Genomic DNA, 20445 nt, shown 5'->3' on the forward strand with positions numbered 1-20445 from the left:
GCCCTACCCCAGTGTGATCCCACCCCCAGCACACACACATTGCCCTACCCCAGTGAGATCCCACCCCCAGCACACACACATTTCCCTACCCCAGTTAGATCCCACCCCCAGCACACACACATTGCCCTACCCCAGTGAGATCACATCCCCTGCACATACACCTTGGTCTACCTCAGTGAGATCCCACCCCCAGCACACACACCTTGGTCTACCTCAGTGAGATCCCACCCCCAGCACACACACACATTGCCCTACCCCAGTGAGATCCCACCCCCAGCACATACACCTTGGTCTAGCCCAGTGAGATCCCACCCCCTGCACATACACCTTGGTCTACCACAGTGAAATCCCACCCCCAGCACATACACCTTGGTCTACCCCAGTGAGATCCCACCTCCTGCACACACACCTTGGCCTACCCCAGTGAGATCCCACCCCTAGCACACACACCTTGGTCTACCCCTTTGGGATCCCACTCCCCGGACACACCCACCTTGGTCTACCCCAGTGAGATCCCACCACCAGCACATAACCTTGGTCTACCCCAGTGAGATCCCACCCCCAGCACACACACCTTGGTCTACCTCAGTGCGATCCCACCCCCTGCACACACACCTTGGTCTACCCCACTGAGATACCACCTTCAGCACACACACCTGGGTCTACCCAAGTCAGATCCCACCTCTGGCACACATGGATAGGTCTTTCCCTAGTGCCTCCTCACTGTGGAGCACCTACCATCCATCACACTTATTGCATATTGAACAGTGTCCATATCTTCCCCATAGACATTACTCACTGAGCACAAAGTCTAGAGGTTCAGCAGCATCCTCATCATTGCTTTCCACTGGAGTTTTGTGATTACTTGCTGCCCTCCTCACCATAACCAGTCAAGTAATACTATCTCATTAATCCTCTAACTCTCCCCTGTAGAAGCCATTGAGTCTATGTACAACACTGATGATGGCCAACAAGACTTAAACAGGTGTCTGTAGCGTGGAATAATTGGCTCTATAACAGGCTGGATCTGTGCCATAGACTGATATCTCAGGGAGTGGAAATAGCTAAAGTTGTGTAAATTATCATGTCTCAGGTTGCCCAGTATGGATCTCCGGTGTGTTTGTGGATCTGGGAGACAAATCCTGGAGCAGAGCACCCTGAGAACAAATAACAAAGTCTCCTAGAATAGGTCAGTAGTCTTTGAAGACAACCCAAACCATGATCCTGCACAGGGACCTACCTACCTCTATGTCCATGTCTAATAAAGTCTGTGGTCAGGATGGAGTCCTGGTACAAGATCTGGAGGGTTACAGACATGACATCAGTCCTGGAATAGTGTGAATGGTGACCATGATGAAACCACATACTGCACAGGCCAAATGGAAGTCTATACATAGTTTAGTAACTAGACAATTGTCCAGCATGCTGGTCCTGCCACCCTAAATGAATGTGCTCCTCACCTGCTGTAAGGTTGTCCATCATTAGAAGACAATGTTCTCCAGATTTACATAAGATCTTTTCTATAAAATGTTTTTTCGTCTGAACAATTCCACCATTAACAGTAACATTATTTTGTTATAGAAAGATCATTTGTGTACAAAAGGTGACGGTGAAAGATACAATGTAAAGGCGTGACGTAGACTCGGGGTCAATGTTGTCAGGATATTCATACTTCCCTCACCGTACAATTACAGTTTGTGAGAATACAAACTTAGCATGAAGAAGGATAAATGAAAGCAGGCTGCATCTACCCATCTAAACAAAGCCTTGGAAAACACTCCATTGGATGAGGACAGCGGGTGACCTCCTTGTGTGTCCTCCCACTTCCAGCACATATGTGTGTGTGTGTGTATATATATATATATATATATATATATATATATATATATATGTATTTCTGGGTAGGGGGTGTGCGCAAACCATGTGCACACCCTACCTGTGTCGCCATTTGCGGCCACTGCTGTCAATCACTGGGCCCTGGCCAGTAATCACTCACCTGCGCTTGGTGATTTCCGAGGATCTCCGATGGGGAGGAGGACTTTTTTGTTTACTAACAATCCCCCTCCCTGTCAGCTCGGGCACACTGCACAGCACAGTCATCCTCAGCAGTGTGATTACTGTAAAGCACACAGACCCCGCCCCCTAGTAAAACACTCCCAGCACACAGTTAACCCTTTGATTGCCCCTCATGTTAACCCCCTCCTGCCCAGTGCCATTAGTACAGTGTCAGTGCTTTTTTTTTTTTTTTTTTTTAGCACTGATCACTGTATTGGTGTCATTGGGGATGTCAGTGACACCAAGTCAGTCCCCCCCCCCCCAGTTTCAGAATGTCCGCTGAAGTCCTGCTACAAGTCACTGATCGCCTCCATTACTGGTAAAGATGAAAAAAATACCAATATATACCGTGAGGAACAGAAGTATTTGAACCCCCTGCGATTTTGCAAGTTCTCCCACTTCTCCATCATGGAGGGTCTGACATTCACATTGGAGGGACATTCCCACTCTGAGAGACAGAATTTAAAAAAAAAAAATTCAAGAAATCACATTGTATGATTTGTAAAGAATGTATTTGTCTCGCACGGCTGAACAGAAGTATTTGGACCCCTGAGAAGATCCGTGTTAATATTTGGTACAGAAGCCTTTGTCTGCAATTACAGAGGTCAGACGTTTCCTGTAGCCCTTGGCCAGGTTTGCACTGCAACAGGGATTTTGGCCAACTCCTCCACACAGATCTCCTCAAGATCTGTCAGGTTTCAGGGCTGTCGCTGAGCAACACGGAGTTTCAGCTCCCTCCAAAGATGTTCTATTGGATTTAGGTGTGGAGACTGGCTAGGCCACTCCAGAACCTTGATATGCTTCTTACGGAGCCACTCCTTGGTTCTCCTGGCTGTGTGGTTCGGGTCGTTGTCATGTTGGAAGACCCAGCCATGACCCATCTTCAATGCTCTGACTGAGGGAAGGAGGTTGTTGCTGAAAATCTCACAATAAATGGCCCCATTCATCCTCTCCTTAATACAGTGCAGTCATCCTGTCCCCTTCGCAGAAAAGCACCCCCAAAGCATGATGTTACCACCCCCATGCTTCACAGTAGGGATGGTGTTCTTGGGATGCAACTCATCCTTCTTTTTCCTCCAAACACGACGAGTGAAGTTTAGACCAAAAAGTTCTACTTTGGTCTCCTCTGACCACATGACTTTCTCCCATGCCTCCTCTGGATCATCCAGATGGTCATTGGCAAACTTCAGATGGGCCTGGACATGTGATGACTTGAGCAGGGGTACCTTCCGTGCAATGCATGATTGGAAACCATGACGGCGTAGTGTTCTACCGACAGTGACCTTGGAAACTGTGGTCCCAGCTCTCTTCATGTCATTGACCAGCTCCTCCCTTGTAGTTCTGGGCTGATTCCTCACCTTTCTTATCATCAGTGATACCCCACGAGGTGACATCTTGCATGGAGCCCCAGTCCGAGGGAGACTGACAGTCGTCTTTAGCCTCTTCCATTTTCTAACAATTGCTCCAACAGTTGATCTATTTTCACCAAGCTGCTTGGCAATTGCCCCGTAGCCCTTTCCAGCCTTGTGGAGGTCCACAATTTTGTCTCCTGTGTCTTTGGACAGCTCTTTGGTCTTGCCCATGGTAGTAGTTGGCGTCTGACTGACTGTGGGGTGGACAGGTGTCTTTAAAGAGCTCAGACAGGTGCTACTAAGTGAGATGAATGAGTGGAGTAGAGGTGGACTTTTTAAAGGCGCAGTAACAGGTCTTTGAGAGACAGAATTCTTGCTGTTTCTTAGGTGTTCAAATACTTCTGTTCAGCCGTGCGAGACAAATGCATTCTTTACAAATCATACAATGTGATCTCCTGAATTTTTTTTTAAATTCTGTCTCTGAGTGGGAATGCACCTACAATGTGAATGTCAGACCCTCCATGATTTCTAAGTGGGAGAACTTGCAAAATCGCAGGGGGTTCAAATACTTCTGTTCCTCACTGTATACCACCATTTATAGACGCTATAACTTTCCCGTAATCCAATTAATTTACACGTATTGGGATTTTTTTTAGCAAAGACACGGAGCAGAATACATTTTGGCCAAAATTCATGATGAAATTTGATTTTTAAAAAAATGTTTATTAGACATGTTTAACCCCTCGCCTACCGGGCACTTCTATCCCCTTCCTACCCAGGCCAGCTTTCAGCGCTGTCGCACTTTAAGTGACAATTGCGCGGTCATGTAACACTGTACCCATATGAAGCTTTTATCATTTTTGTGAGACAGATAGAGCTTTCTTTTGGTGGTATTTAATCACCTCAGGGTTTTTTTTCATTTTTTGCTAAACAAAGCAAAAACCACAAAAAATTTTGAAAAAAAATGTTTGTTTTTTTTTTAGTTTTTGTTATAAAATTTTGCAAATAAGTGATTTTTCTCCTTTACTGATATGCGCTAATGAGGTTGCAGTGATGGGTACTGGTAGGCTGCACTGATGGACACTGATGGATTGCACTGCTGGGCACTGATGAGGAGGCACTGGTAGGTGGCACTGATGAGCATTGACAGGCATCACTGATGGGCACTGAAAGGCAGCACTCGTATATTGCACTGATAGGTGGCATTGATAGGCAGCACTGACAGGCACAGATAGGTGGCACTGGCTGGCACTGTTAGGAGGCACTGATGGGCACTGATAGGTGGCATTGATTGGTAGCAATGATAGGTGGCATTGATAGGTGGCACTGATAGATGACACTGAAAGGCAGCTCAGATGGGCACTGATATGTGGCATTGATATAGAATTGATGGGCACTGGCAGGTGGCATGGATTGGCACTGATGGACACTGACAGGTGGCACTGCTGGGGCTACACTGATCACCAGGGCATACTGATCATCAGTGCTCTGATGATCAGTGTACATGTCCCCTCCGAGGAATGCCGATTACCAGCTCTCCTCTCCTCTCCCCTGTCAGCTTGACAGCTCGAGAGGAGAGAACTGCCTATAACCAGCATTTCCCTGTTTACATCTGATCAGCTGTGATTGGACACAGCTGATCACATGACCAAGCCGTCATCTTCGGCTCTTTCCGTGGATCGGTGATCCGCTGTGTCTGAGGAACACAGCACACAGCCAATTGCCACGCTGCGCGCTCCCGAAGCCACGCATGCGCGATTATAGAGTGGTAGGACGTCATATGACGTCCTCCCAGAATGAGAGAACCGCCTTGCACCTGTCATTACCTTATATGGCGGAAGGGAGGCGGTTAATAGCAACCCATCAAAAATATTGTTTTTTTTTCTCAAAATTGTCGGTCTTTTTTTTTATAGCGCAAAACATGAAAACCACACTGACTATCAAATACCAGAAAAAGAGCTCAATTTGTGGGGAAAAAGGACACACATTTCATTTGGGGACAGCGTTGCATGACCGCGTAATTGTCAGTTAAAGTAACACAGCACGATAACGCAAAAACTGGCCTAGTCAGGAATGGGGGAAATCCTCTGGAGGGCGAGGGGGGGGGATCCTCTGGAGGGTGAGGGGGGGGGATCCTCTGGAGGGCGAGGGGTTAATGTCTCCATGTTGTCTTTATCAGGAGTCACAATGATGGATTGGAGGGTCACCGCAACCAGTATCAGCGCCCGGATCTCCTGCACCCCTCAATGTCCCCAGACCTGGAGGTTTCATGTGCAATGCTGTGCCGAGCCGTATTATTATGGATCCTGTAAAACGTCATATGGTAAAAGTGTGACATTCACCGATCTACAGCCGGTCTCTCTGTATAGAATATACATCTACAATCGTACAGACAAAACATACTATCTGGGGTTCAGAGATATCAGGACGGGGGAGTCAGGTGAGAGAATGGTCTGTTCTTATACAAGTATTGTCGGCTCTGATATCAGCCAACACTGGACACAATACTCAGCCCCGTCATTTATCATTTGTCCTAAAGGAAACCTGTACTGAGGGAAATGCAGAAGCTGCCAAATCCTGAAAATATTCATTGCCTGGCTGTCTCTGGATTTATTTTCTAAAATAACTGAGAAGGAAATACGAGTTGTGATTCTAGTGTAATGTTCAGTCCAGGTATACTAAAGCAAGATCAGGAATGGCAACCTCCACTTTATCCAATGACACGTTTCCTTTATGAATTTATCTGTGTTTTCCTTCATTCAGCAATTACATTCAGATGTCCATTATACTGTATATAAAAATGTTGTCCTGACACCCACCAATCAGATTAACCTGGAAAATGGCAGTTTGATTCTGATTGGTGGCTGTGGAGAAATAAAGACTCTCCTTAAATAAAGTGATAAAGGTGGACGACAGAAGGATATTCAGCACATGGAAGATGATATCAGAATATAATGGGGGTCTAGCAGATAAAGGCACAGGCACAAATGTCTCAGCATCTTGTGCAAAGTGAATGTCTTCCCAAATACCCGTCTTCTTCAGTAAGTGTGTACCAATTCATGCCCAGCCTTGTTCCTTCGGTTCCTCCCTTATTACATGGCTCCATACACATGGGATACTTTCCCAAAGGATGAGGTAACTTACACCAAATTAAATTAATCATGTGTAGCCCTACCTCCATAGGAGTTACAATAGTTTTGGGTCCCCCTATGGCAGTGATGGTGAACCTTTCTGAGCCCGAGTGCCCAAACTGCAACACAAAACCAACTTATTTATTTCAATGTGCCAACACTGCGATTACATTTGAATATTGAGGTTTTAGTTTAGAAAAAAACAACTCATACAGTTGTCCGAAATAATTAACATCTTTTGTCTTAAAAGAAAAACACAATAATAGAGCTTTCAATACTATAAATAGTTTTTTATTGAAAAAAATTTACTTATACATGTATTTTTCCAAATGACTCTGCCAAGGGTTCTTGGAATGATCTTCCACTATTTGTTTTCAGTTTTTCTGTGCTCATTTTTTGGTGTTCAATACTTGGAATCTAGAAAAACACAAAAATAACAAAAATGATTTACTAACCCCACCCATATAAGATATGTCTGTGAATGCTCTCAAAATATGGCCATATACACGTCTATATATACAAGTCTGTACGAGAGCAACTTACATTTTTGTAGACAGATATAGGTATTGCCATAGTCCTGTGGAACAACAAGGATCGCTGTGCCCAAGTAAGAAATCGTCATGGATACCACTGTGCCGCAGGTGACACCGCTCTGCTGGGTCCGGAAGCCAGCTGTGTGTGAAGGATCCAGAAGAGAGGGCTGGAACGCTCAGGAGCCAGATGTCAGGCACAATGACGTCACTGGACAAGCTGCAACTCAGTTCCGAGCGTGCGCATTGATGATGGCTGCTGGGGGGTAGCAAGCCACTCAAGTGCCCACAGAGAGGGCTCTGCGTGTCAGCTGTGGGACGCGTGACATAGGTTCACCATCGCTGCCCTATAGTACTGGCACAGCCATGGAAACACACATTTTCACATCCTTGCATCCAGGAGTCAGTAACCAGTCCTTGAGTTTGGTTATTTTTTGTTTCTTATTAAAGGGGTTATTAACTTGGATGGGTAAGGGATGTATGGGATGCCCAATGGAACTAAGAAACCGAGGACAACTTCCTGGAACTATTTACAAGTCTTCACAGCAAAACAGTTTCTTTTGGAGAGCTAGCCAGTATCTATAAATGTCTAAATGTTGCGCTCCTATTATCCAACTATATAAAGTGTGTGAAATATACTATTATATATGCAAACTGACAAAACATTTTCAATATATCAATAAAGTGATCATAATAAAAAACAAAAATAAATCCGTTCATATCATAACCCCCTGATGAAGCCATGTGTCCTATGGCGTAACTCGTAGGGGTGGGGCTACGAAGTCACTCGGTTTCAGAGAGAACAAGCGGCAAGTACATATGACAACGGCTGATACAGGCATTTATCACTGAAAGCGTTTTTTTTTATTTTAACAATGTGAGTGCATTGATTAAGATTTGTGGAATAAAGTCTGTTTTAAGGATAAAGCACTATGTTCCTATTGTCGGTTGTTGGCTGCTACCAGGCCTTCTAGCTGGGCCACTCCTTCCCTGCTACATAGGTGGTCCTCACTCTGGGGACCAGTGAAGGTCTGAGCTTTCCTCCTTCCCATCTCCACTGCTTGTAGGTGAGCCCCTCTGCATCTGGGCCCCTCCTAGGCTCCTGCCTTCAGCCTCTCATCCTCTCTGTCTTCCACCTGAAGTCTCCAGCTGCTGAGCAAACTCTCTCACTTTTAAGGATTGTGCTGGCTCCTTGTTAAGCCTCCTGTTGGGGATTGGCCAGGATCCCTCAAAAGTGCAGATCAGCCACTCCTCAGATCCACCCACTGCTTCTAGACCTGTCTCCAAAGTTCAGGAGCAGGGGGGAATTCCAGAGGGCTGGTCTGCAGAGCCTCTCAGCTCTGACCTAATTTGACCCATGCTAGCTATCACACCCAGGCTGCTACTCAGCCCTCCGCATTAACAATTGGAGTCTAGCTCCCCTAGCTGAATAGCAGGGTGCTACTCATGTAAATTGAGGGGTCTGGTGGAATAGAAGGAATAGAAGCAAGATCTGGTGGAACAGAAGGCATAGGAGTGGGGTCTGGTGGAACAGAATGAATAGGAGAGTGATCAGGTGGAATAGAAGGAATAGGAGAGGGGTCAGGTGGAATAGAAGGAATAGGAGAGGGGTCTGGTAGAATAGAAGGAGTAGGAGTGGGGTCAGGTGGAATAGAAGGAATAGGAGAGGGGTCTGGTGGAATAGAAGAAATAGAAGTGGTGACTGGTGGAAAAGAAGGAATAGGAGCGGGGTCTGGTGGAATAGAAGGCATAAAAGTGGTGTCTGGTGGAACAGAAAATATAGGGGCAGTATCTGGTGGAATAGAAGGAACAGGAGCGAGGTCTGGTGGAATAGAAGGAAAAGGAGTGGGATCTGGTGGAATTGAAGGAATAGGAGTGCGATCTGGTGGAGTAGAAGGCTTAGGAGCAGAGTTTGGTGAAATAGAAGGAATAGGAGCGGTGTCTGGTGGAATAGAAGGAATAGGAGGAGTGTCTGGTGGAATAGAAGGAATAGGAGCGAGGTCTAGTGGAGTAGAGGGAACAAGAGTGAGGTCTGATGGAATAGAAGGAATAGGAGCGGGGTCTGGTGGAACAGAAGCAATAGGAGCAGGGTCTGGTGGAATAGAAAGGATAATAGTAGTGTCTGGTGGAACAGAAGGAATAGGAGTGGAGTCTGGTGCAATATGAGCAAAGTCTGGTGGAATAGAAGGAACAAGAGTGGGGTCTGGTGGTATAGTAGCAAAAGAAGCTGGGTCTGGTGGAATAGAGGGAATAAGAGCAGGTTCTAGTGGAATTGAAGGAATAGGAGTGGAATCTGGTGGAGTAGAAGGATTAGGAGTGGGGTCTGGTGGAACAGAAGGAATAGGAGTGTGGTCTGGTGGAATAGAAGGAATAGGAGCACGATCTGGTGGAATAGAAGGAATAGGAGTGGGATCTGGTGGAGTAAAAGGATTAGGAGCGGGGTCTGGAGGAATAGAAGGAATAGGAGTGGGATCTGGTGGAATAGAAGGAACAGGAGAGGGGGGTCTGGTGGAATAGAAGGAATAGGATTGGAGTCTAGTGGAATAGAAGGAATAGGAGTGGGGTCTAGTGGAATAGAAGGAATAGGAGTGGGGTCTGGTGGAATAGAAGGAATAGGAGCGGGGTCTGGTGGAATAGAAGGAATAGGAGTGGGGTCTGGTGGAATAGAAGGAATAGGATTGGAGTCTAGTGGAATAGAAGTAACAGGAGAGGGGTCTGGTGGAATAGAAGGAATAGGAGTGGGGTCTGGTGGAATAGAAGGAATAGTAGCGAGGTCTGGTGGAACAGAAGGAATAGGAGCGGGGTCTAGTGGAATAGAAGGAGTAGGAGCGGGGTCTGGTGGAATAGAAGGAATAGGAGCGGGGTCTGGTGGAATAGAAGGAATAGGAGTGGGGTCTGGTGGAATAGAAGGAATAGGAGTGGGGTCTGGTGGAATAGAAGGAATAGGAGCGGTGTCTGTTGAAATAGAAGGAATAGGAGTGGGGTCTGGTGGAATAGAAGGAATAGGAGTGGGGTCTGATCTAGAACATCTAGCTCCCGGGATTGGGGATTTTTTTCACCCCCCCCCCCAAAAAAAAAAATGGTATGTGGTAATTAAATGTGTCAAAACTTTGGAAGTTGTCAGATCTCTTTCCTAGTCCAGGACCTTCAGACATCCCATTTTCTAGTCTGGGACCTCCAGACACCCCCTCACCTAGTCCAGAGTCTCCTTTGTCCCCCCCAATCCAGGTCCTTTACCACACCAATCCACTCTACCTAGCCCAAGGCCTCCTCTGCCACCCCTAAGTTCAGGGCCTCCTCTGCATCCCTTCCTCAAAGGTCAGAGCTGCCTCTGCCATGCCCCAAGTTCAAGGCCTCCTCTGCACCCCTCCCTCCAAATCCAAGGCCTCCTCTGCAGCCCCCCCAAAGTTCAAGGCCTCCTCTGCACTCCCCCTCTCAAGTCCAGGGCCTCCTCTGCACTCCCCTCTTAGTCCATAGCCTTCTCTGCACTTACTTCTTAGTCCAGAGCCTCCTCTGTACCCAAACCCCTAATCCAGGGTCTTTGTCATACCCACCCTCCCCTTTTTTAGTCCAGGGCCTCCTCTGCACTCCCCCAGACAAGGACCTCCTCTGCACTCCCCTGCTAGTCCAGGGGCACGTTTCTCTGTTTAATATTTCCATATTTTGGTTCTGTAGATGAGTATGGGGGGAGATGGATGCCCTGACCTCTGTGTACATGGACAGTGTACTGGAATTTATTACATTTATTTATTTTTCTTCATCCAGTGCTCAGGAAACCTGAAATAACGAAAGTTCCATCAATGCAAAAAAACATAATAGGATGGAAGTTGTCTGAGGAATGGGGAAAAATAACTGGATTCCAGGTAAGATAATCCTACATTTTGTATATTTTAACCTCAAGTCCATATTGGACAGTTACTGTTTACTTGTTGAAAATAAATCTAAAGCTAATGACTGAGCCAATCTTCTTTGACATTTTTAAGTGAATGTGTTTTAAAAATTATGTTTAAGATTTTTTTGGTAATATAAAGTAATTACAAATAGACATTTAATACAGAGTGTTCCCATGACACAAGATTCCCAGAGCACTGTGGGTTATCTAAGGAGAGAACTCAGTACTAGCTGTCTACTTTCAGACAGTATATCTCTGAAACCTTTGGTTAAACTATTTGGAGGGAGGGGGGGTGTCTGTTGATTTCAGCTTGAACTACTGAGCTCTGTAAACAACAGACTCTTTTCTACAAAGTATTAGGGGATTTGTGTGAAAATTTAAAAGCTAGCAGCAACAAATGATGTAGCTGCTGCTTTTTAAGAAATAAATACTTACCAGCCCAAGAATGTCAGTTCTATCTTTCCTGCAGCCGATTCTTCTCCGGGCTTTCACAATTCCACAGCATAGCAACATTTCAGGAATAAAGAAATCCCATCTGGTCCTCTACCCCTACTGTGTTATTAAGCTTGGACGCTCAAAAAGCTTTCGACCGTTTAAGCTGGCCTTATATGTTCATGATCTTGGAGAGATTTGGTTTCAAAGGTCCATTTGTAGCTGCTTTGAAGGCCCTCTATTCATCCCCCTTCTCGCAGGTCAGATTAGCTTCTTTTCTCTCGCCTCCCTTTCAGATGTTAAACGGTACACGTCAGGGCTGCCCACTCTCTCCTTTACTGTTTATTCTTTGTCAGGAACCTTTAGCCATCGCTATTAGGTCAAACCCGGATATTCGCGGGATACGGTCACATTCCCATGAGTACAAATTATCGTTATTTGCAGATGACATTCTTCTCACGCTTACGAGTCCCCATACTTCTTTACAGATTTTGCATAAGACCTTGAAACAATTTGGGGCTATTTCAGGTTACAAAGTCAATACGTCCAAAACTGGGGCACTTCCAATACATGTCCCGCCTATCGTTCTGTCCTCGCTTCAGGAAGCCTTTCCCTACCGGTGGTGCACACACTCTTTAAAATATTTAGGTACTAATATTTCTCTTTCTTACCAATCTAAATACGAGGCCAATTTCCCCCCTTTGTTCATAGCAATTTCTCGCTCTCTGAAATGTTGGGATGCCTTGCCCATCTCTTTCCTCGGTCGCATCAACGTTCTAAAAATGACCGTGTTACCCAAACTCTTGTACCTGTTTGCGACTCTTCCCGTTCCTTTGTCCAAGCTTCACTCCCTTCAGAAATCTTTCCTACACTTTATTTGGCACAATATGCGGCACAGGATTGCACGTTCTGTTCTGCTCTCTCCGCGTTCTAGGGGAGGTTTGGGAGCGCCGGATATAATCAAGTACAGTATTATTATGCGACTCACCTTTGTTTTCTTCTGTCATGGTCCACGCAATACCTTCCCAATACATGGACTGAGATTGAATCTTTACAACTGTCCCCAGTTCATCCATGTTCCCTTCTTTGGTCAACCGCGGCAGTGGATGTCTCTTCCTTCCGTCATCTATTCCTTGGTCCCAATTTTCATTGATGGTATGGCAGAAATGTAAGGCTCAATTCACATTGGCCTCTGAATGCTCCCCTCTGACAAATATCCTCTATAACCCTAATCTGCCAGACAATATGGCCATATCCCGGATGTCTCTTTGGGTGGTATCCAACCTTTTTCAATTGAGTCACTTGGTACATCCGGTGACTCGTAAATTACATTAATTCCCGGATCTCCAGAAAAAAGCTTCTTTACCTCCTCATCACCTATATATATATATATCCAAATACGCCATTTTTTCTCTACTTTATCATCCTCATTGATCCTGGGGAAGCCTGCACCCTTCGAACGTTTATGTATGCAGGGCCCCCACCAAAGGGATATCATCTCCAATACTTATAAACTTCTTATGGACTCATCCCCTTTATCTAATGAAACTCACCTCTACATGCGTAGGTGGTCTCAGTTTGTACAACGTGATATTGATTTACTAACGTGGAAGAATATTTGGGTAAATGCATCTAAATCTTCTGTTTGTGTGGTTTTTAAGGAAAACATTTATAAGATTATGATGTTATGGTACAAAACACCTGAGGTTCTTCATGCTTTCAACCCGAGTGCTTCTCCTGTCTGCTGGCGCTGTGGTAGGGATTCTGGTTCTCTCTATCATATTTTTTGGACATGTAAATCTATTGTTCCTTTTTGGGAGGAAGTCCGTTCCTTGTTGCAATCAATGCTGCATGCCTCGCTCCCTTTTGACCCTCTGCATTTTTTGCTGGGCTTGCCATTCCCGGGTCTATCTAAACCAGCCAGAAAACTTGCTGCTCATGTGCTGACCGCGGCCAGGAGAAGTATTCCTATGGGTTGGTTATCTTCTACTCCCCCCACACTGCTGACTTTGTACAAACTTATTGCTAAAGTAAGACGGATGGAGTATTTGACTGCCTTACATAATTGTTCGTTTGCTGTATTTGAGTTGATTTGGCTCCCATGGGATTCCTTCATTTCCTCTTTGCCGGCCCGAATCTAAGATCATGATTGTTTCCGCACTGATTTTGTATGACTCTGTATGACTCTATTGGACTTGATTATGTGTAGTTATGCCATCAATGTTTCTTTCTGTTATGTCTATAATTTTACCTATTTGAAAACCAATAAAAATTGTTAATACAAAAAAAAAAAAAAAAAGAAATCCCATCTGTAAACCAGGATTGTAAACAGCACAATGAGATGCTACACGTTTATATATTCTGCTGTTCTACAAATTGTCCGTCAATGTGGGCCACCAGCACTGTCTATTCAACCAATAGGTCTTCTCCTGATGGGAGTGAAAACATAGACCATGGATCATATAGACCAACCAATACACACAGATAAAGCCACTGTTATAACATCTGGAACAGAGCCTTGTCCATTCCTGATAGAAAGTTCTTCACATGACTTCCATTGCTGGTCAGCAGACATCTCCTTCCAGAAAAGTCCCACCAACCAGCTGTTTGTACACCATTGCTGAGAATCCTCCCCAGCCTGCCCTCCTAAATCCCTCTGCTTTTCAAAGTGCTATGCATTGTCCAGGAGCAGCCCAGACTTGAAAGACCAATAAGAAACAATGAAATTCTGAGGTTGGCCATCGTTGTGCCAATGACAGCTGAGCAGATATAAAATTGTCACTGCTGCTGGCCACAGTTCAGCTCACCTAACGTCTGAATGACAATAATCTGGCCCTTTGTTTAGAAAGTTTGGATACTTCTGTGATAGACCAATACAAAGTGGCACATAATTGTGAAGTGGAAGGAAAATGGGTAATGGTTTTCAAAATGTTTTACAAATAAATCTGTGAAAAGTGTGGCGACATTTGTATTCGGCCCCCCAGAGTCAATACTTTGTAGGACCCCCTATGGCTGCAATTCCAGCTGCAAGTCTTTTTTGGGATGTCTCTTTGCACATCTAGAGAGGGACATTTCTGCCCATTCTTCTTTGCAGAATCGCTCAAGCTCTGCCAGATTGGATGGAGAGTATCTGAGAACAGCAATTTTCAGGTCTGGCCACAGATTCTCCATTGGATTTGGGTTTGGACTGTGACTGGGCCACTCTAACACATGAAGATGCTTTGATCGGAACCATTCCATTGTAGCTCTGGCTGTTTTGGGTCATTGTCCTACTGGAAAGTGAAGCCCCAGTTTTAAGCATTTTGAAGACTATGACAGGTTTTCTTCTAAGATTGCCCTGTATTTGGCTCCATCCATCTTCCCATCAACTCTGACAAGCTTCCCTGTCCCTGCTGAAGAAAAGCATCCCCACCACATGATGCTGCCACCACCATGTTTCACGGTGGGGATGGTGTGTTCAGGGTGATGGGCAGTGTTAGTTTTCCGTTACACATAGCGTTTTGGTTTTGGGCCAAAAAGTTCCATTTTGGTCTCCTCTGACCAGAGCCCCTTCTTCCACATGTTTGCTGTGTCCCCCACATGGCTTCTCACAAACTGCAAACGGGACTTCTTATGGCTTTTCTCCAACAATGGCTTTCTTCTTTCCTCTCTTCCATAAAGGCCAGATTTGTGGAGTGCACGACTAATAGTTGTCCTGTGGACAGATTCTCCCCCCTGAGCTGTGGATCTCCGCAGCTCCTCCAGAGTTCCCATGGGCCTCTTGGCTGCTTCTCTGATGAATGCTCTCCTTGCCCGACCTGTCAGTTTAGGTGGGCGGCCATGTCTTGCTAGGTTTGTAGTTGTGCCATACTCTTTCCATTTTCAGATGATGGATTGAACCAGGGGTGGACTGACACCTCATGGGGCCCCTGGGCAATAGGGGATCATGGGGCCCCTGTGTCCTTGCCCAAACTCAAAAAAGCTTATGAAAAAGGTACCAGGGGCATCTCATGGGGCCCCCTACTGACCCGTACCCTCGGGCAGTGCCCGAGTTTCCAAATGGTAAGTCCACCCCAGGATTGAACAGTGCTTCGTGAGATGGTCAAAGCTTGGGTTATATTTTTATAACCTACCCCTGCTTGAAACTTCACAACTTTATCCCTGACCTGTCTTGTGTGTTCCTTGGCCTTCATGAAGCTGTTTGTTCACTAATGTTCTCTAACAAACCTCTGAGGGCTTCACAGAAAAGCTGGATTTATACTGAGATTACATGACACACAGGAGGACTCTATTTACTAATTAGGTGACTTCTGAAGGCAATTGGTTCCACTAGATTTTAGTTAGGGGTATCAGAGTAAAGGGGGCTGAAGACAAATGCCGCCACACTTTTCAGATATTTATTTGTAAAAAATGTTGAAAACCATTTCTCATTTTCTTTCCACTCCACAATTATGTGCCACGTTGTGTTGGTCTATAACATAAAATACATTAATGGTTTTGGTTATAATATGAATGTGGAAAATTTCAAGGGGTGTGAAGACTTTTTCAAGGCACTGTATAAAGAATATGCCAATGTATTTAATTTAATATAGGAAACCATCTGAGTAGTGTATTTATGAATTCTTGTTCAGAGGTCACATGCCTTTTGCCAGGTCTTTCCCATTCTTAGGAAAAGATTTGGGGGAGGAGTTTCTAGTAATTTGCTGATGTATGAATCAATGTCTGCACAGAGCTGATTGGTGTTTTAACAGTCACATTAAAAAAACAGTTTCAGTATAGAGAATCAAAATAAATAATGAATTTCTACAAAGTGTTTTAAAGTGTATTACAAATCTATATTTCAAAGAAAATGTTTATTGTTATTTTATTTGCGATAACATGGTGTAGGCTGAGTTTAAGTTTTCTGACAATAGCGTTCACATTGTTCAATGTAAAGATATCAGGAGGAGGTTCTTCCAATCACAGGCTGTGTCACGCCCAGGGGCGGACTGACCATTTGAAAACTTGGGCACTTTATTTTGTAACTTTATTCTGCATAAAACATGACAAAGTGTCATTCATGAGATAGTTTATGAGGACGTGTTTAACTACTTGCCAACCGAATGACGGCTACACTGCGGCTGGCTAGTTCTGGGTGGGCGTCATATGACGTCCTCCCAAAACACCCTCTCCTGCGCGCCCCCTACGGACACAGCTGATTACGGGATGTGGTAAAAGGTCAATCACAGCGGCCTTTTACCATGTGATCAGCCATGTCCAATGACATGCTGATCACTGGGAAATGCAAATGCCAGTTCTCGGCTGCACTTTCCTCACACTGTCAGAGCGTGAGGAAAGTACTGCCAAGAACTGGCAGTTGTTAGAGCGGGGATCGGCACCGATCATCAGGGCACTGATGATCAGTGCCTGATGATCGGTGCCCAGCAGCGCCACCCAACAGTTCCGCCCACCTGTGCCCAGCAGTGCCGCCCACTAGCTCTGCTGGCTCCATGCTGCTGGTTCTGGTACCATCAGGTGGCAGTTTAATCCACCACTGCTAACCCCTCCCCCTCCTGAGGATTCCCCCCCCCCTCACCTTCCTGACCAGGCCATTTTTTGCATTACGGCGCTGTTACTTTAACTGAGAATTGCGCAGTCATGCAACGCTGCACCCAAATGAAATGTACGCCCTTTTTTCCTCACAAATTGAGCTTTTTTTGGTGGTAATTGATCACCTGTGCGTTTTTTTTATTTTTTGCACTATAAGCAAAAAAAAAAAAGACAATTTTGAGAAAAAAACATTATATTTTGGACTTTTTGCTATTAAACATGTCCAGTAAAAAAATTTAAAAAATCAAATTTCATTAAAAGTTTCGGCCAAAATGTATTCTTCGCTGTGTCTTCGCTATAAAAAAAATCCCAATACGTGTAAATTAATTGGTTCACATGAAAGTTATAGCATTTACAAATGGCGGTATAGATACTGGGATTTTTTCTTTCTACTAGTAATGGTGGCGGTCAGTGACTTTTAGCGGCAGACTTCAGACGGGCCTGGACATGTGCTTTCTTGAGCAGAGGGACCTTGCGGGCACTGCAGGATTTCAGTCCTTGTCGGCGTAGTGTGTTACCAATTGTTTTCTTGGTGACTGTGGTCCCAGCTGCCTGGAGATCATTGACAAGATCCTCACGTGTAGTTCTGGGATGATTCCTCACTGTTCTCATGATCATTGACACTCCACGAGGTGAGATCTTGCATGGTGTACCAGACCTAGGGAGACTGACACTTGTTTTGTGTTTCTTCCATTTGTGAATGATTGCACCGACTGTTGTCACCTTCTCACCAAGCTGCTTGGCCATAGTTTGGTAGCCCAGTCCAGCCTTGTGTAGGTCTACCATCTTGTCCCTGACATCCTTGGACAGCTCTTTGGTCTTTGCCATGGTGGAGAGTTTGGAATCTGACGGTTTGATTGCTCCTGTGGACAGGTGTCTTTTATACAGGTAACACAATGAGATTAGCAGCACTCCCTTTAAGAGACTGCTTCTAATCTCAGCTTGTTACCTGTATGAAAGACACCTGGTAGCCAGAAATCCTGCTGAATGATAGGGGATCAAATCCTTCTTTCCCTCATGAACATGCAGATCAGTCATCATTTGTTAGACGCATTTCTGCTGAATTTGTTGGTGTATTCTGTCTCTCAGTGTTACAATACAACGAACATTCGATTGTTAGACCGATCATTTCTTTGTGAGGGCCGAACATTCAACATCAGCAGGGGGTCAAATACGCATTTCCTTCACTGTATCTGCTATAGGGTGGTCCTCAAGTGGCTAAAGGAACCCCTACCAACCTATGGAGGAACCTTGGTTCAAAGAGGCTGCTTATGATAAACCATAACGCTCTGTACATCCTCTGCCAGGGATGCATCTTGTATTACATGTTACCAACATTAAACAATTTTAAAAAGTATATACAGGTGTCCCTCCTAGATTGTAAGCTCGTAAGAGTAGGGCCCTCTCACCCCTCGTACGCTGTCTGTTTTTGTTGTACTGTGCCATGTATTGTCCCCCCTATTGTACAGCGCTGAGCAAACCCTTTGGCGCTATATAAACTCGTAGTAATAATAATAATAATAATACCTCAGTTAAGGAATTTACGGTACGTTTCGTATTGTAAAAAATTTGTAAACCAAAATGCGGTTTCCCATAGAAATGCATTAAAAACCAATCAATCCGTTCCGGAGGTCAGAAAAAAGTTAAAAGTCTTTTATCTGTTCAAAACTCTATAAAGTGCACGTTAAAGGCATAAATACTAGGGATGCACAGAAATTTGGTCCACCGAAACATATCGGCTGAAAATAGCCCTATTGGTATTCTGCTGATAGGAAAAATTTAGCCGATACAGGAGACTGTGTGTACTGCAGATGTGAGGGGGGGGGGGGGATAGGACGGGACGGCTGAGAAAAGCAGGAGAGGAGTAGTGTATACAGTGACTGGCTGTCACTATAGGTCAGTGCCGGTTTTGAAATTGTTTTTTCTTCACTATAGCTCAGAGATACAGTTGTCACTTTCCCCCCAGCTAAAAGAAACAAAGTTTCCTTTTAGTTTATTATCCTGAGTTAAAAGAAACGAAGTTGACTTTTTTTCAGATGATCTTGATAGGCACACATATCATTTTGGTAAACAAGACACATACTCCTTGACTTAATATAAGGCCACCATAGATTCCGATCCACAATCCCCTCCTACAGTACGTAGATGTACCTGGTTCTGTGTCACACTCCATCCCTCACTGACCTTCTAACGATTCCAGGGTGTACTACTCCTGGATCAGTTAGAGATCCTTGCCCTCACGAGAGCCCCTCACCCAAAACCGCAACTAGGAATAGCCTTTCCTCTATTTTATTCAGGAGGTAATTCCCTGCAGTTCCCATTCTCTCAACTTTTTATTGACTGATTGCAAATGTTGGACAAATTGTATCATCTAAAACATTGTGTCTGTCTATCTAACTTGATCATTGCGATCCTTTTGTTATCTCCTCCATGTTGTATTTTTGATTTTTGTTTTTTTGACCATAATAAAAGTTATGGACAAAAAAAAGAAACAAAGTTTTTTTTAGTTTCTTTCCCGAGATAAAAGAAACAAAGTTTCCTTTTAGTTTCTTTCCCTGATTTAAAAGAAACAAAGTTTCCTTTTAGTTTCTTTCCCGAGATAAAAGAAAAAAAGTTTCCCTTAGCTTCGGGGAAAGTGACAGCTAATTCTGTGAGCAATAGTGAAGAAAAAAAAAAGCCGGCAATTGCATTTAAAAATCGGCACCGACATACGCTGCGTATTCCAAAACAAATTTGTAAACCAAGACATTATTTTCAATGGATTTTCATTCGTAAACCGAAAATTACATTAACCGAGGCATTCGAAAACCGAGGTCCACCTGTACTGTAAATGTAAGCATTGGCCTTAAGGCTCGGTACGCACTAATGTGACCTGAAAGTTGCACGACTTATGGTGTGACTTTGCCAGTGATATGCTGGCAATTTGATGCAATGTGAGTACGACTGTCAGGGCTCCAGGTATGACCAGAGGTCTGTGGACTGACACAGGGAAACGCAGGCTTCAGATATGGTATAAACAACATAATTTATTAAGACTAACAATACAAAATGCAGTGCAAAACTAAACCTAAACACAGTGCAAACAAACCAAACCAAACCACCCACAGATAACAATACATACAATACAAAGAGTAGTCAGGCAGGCCGGGTCAGTAGCAAACGGGCAAACGGAGTACCAGGAACAGGCGGGAGAGTGGTCGGGGTCACAAGCTGGGTTCAGTAACTCACGGGCAGTGTGGTACAGAGGGTCGGGCAGAGAATGGTCAGGGTCACAAGCCAGGGATCAAGTAGGAGAAGTCAGCAGAGGTCAGGATCAGGCAGGGTCGGCAACAAGTCAGACAGAAACAGGAATACAGGATACAAGGTACAGGGGCCCATGGAAAAACACACACCAAGGCCCTGACTGTGAGTCTGGCCATTCCTTAAATACAACCCCTGCAATCAGCTTCAGGTGTTTGGCTGATTGCAGGGGTGAGTCTCTGATT

At 44.7% G+C, this 20445-nt stretch overlaps 1 protein-coding gene across 1 annotated transcript in view; it reads left to right on the forward strand.

Annotated features, from left to right (window-relative positions):
* LOC149438008 (uncharacterized) overlaps positions 1 to 20445 on the forward strand; it is a 97894-nt gene that overhangs the window by 49178 nt on the left and 28271 nt on the right. The window contains exons 3-4 of the mRNA XM_089660345.1: positions 5587 to 5847; positions 10834 to 10931. Of these exons, the coding sequence (XP_089516471.1) occupies positions 5587 to 5847; positions 10834 to 10931 (359 nt within the window). The remainder of the gene's footprint in view (positions 1 to 5586; positions 5848 to 10833; positions 10932 to 20445) is intronic.

This window comes from Staurois parvus, unplaced genomic scaffold, assembly GCF_062004578.1.
Source record: "Staurois parvus isolate SC_StPar_1 unplaced genomic scaffold, SC_StPar_1.0 ptg001227l, whole genome shotgun sequence".
Lineage (NCBI taxonomy): Eukaryota > Metazoa > Chordata > Amphibia > Anura > Ranidae > Staurois > Staurois parvus.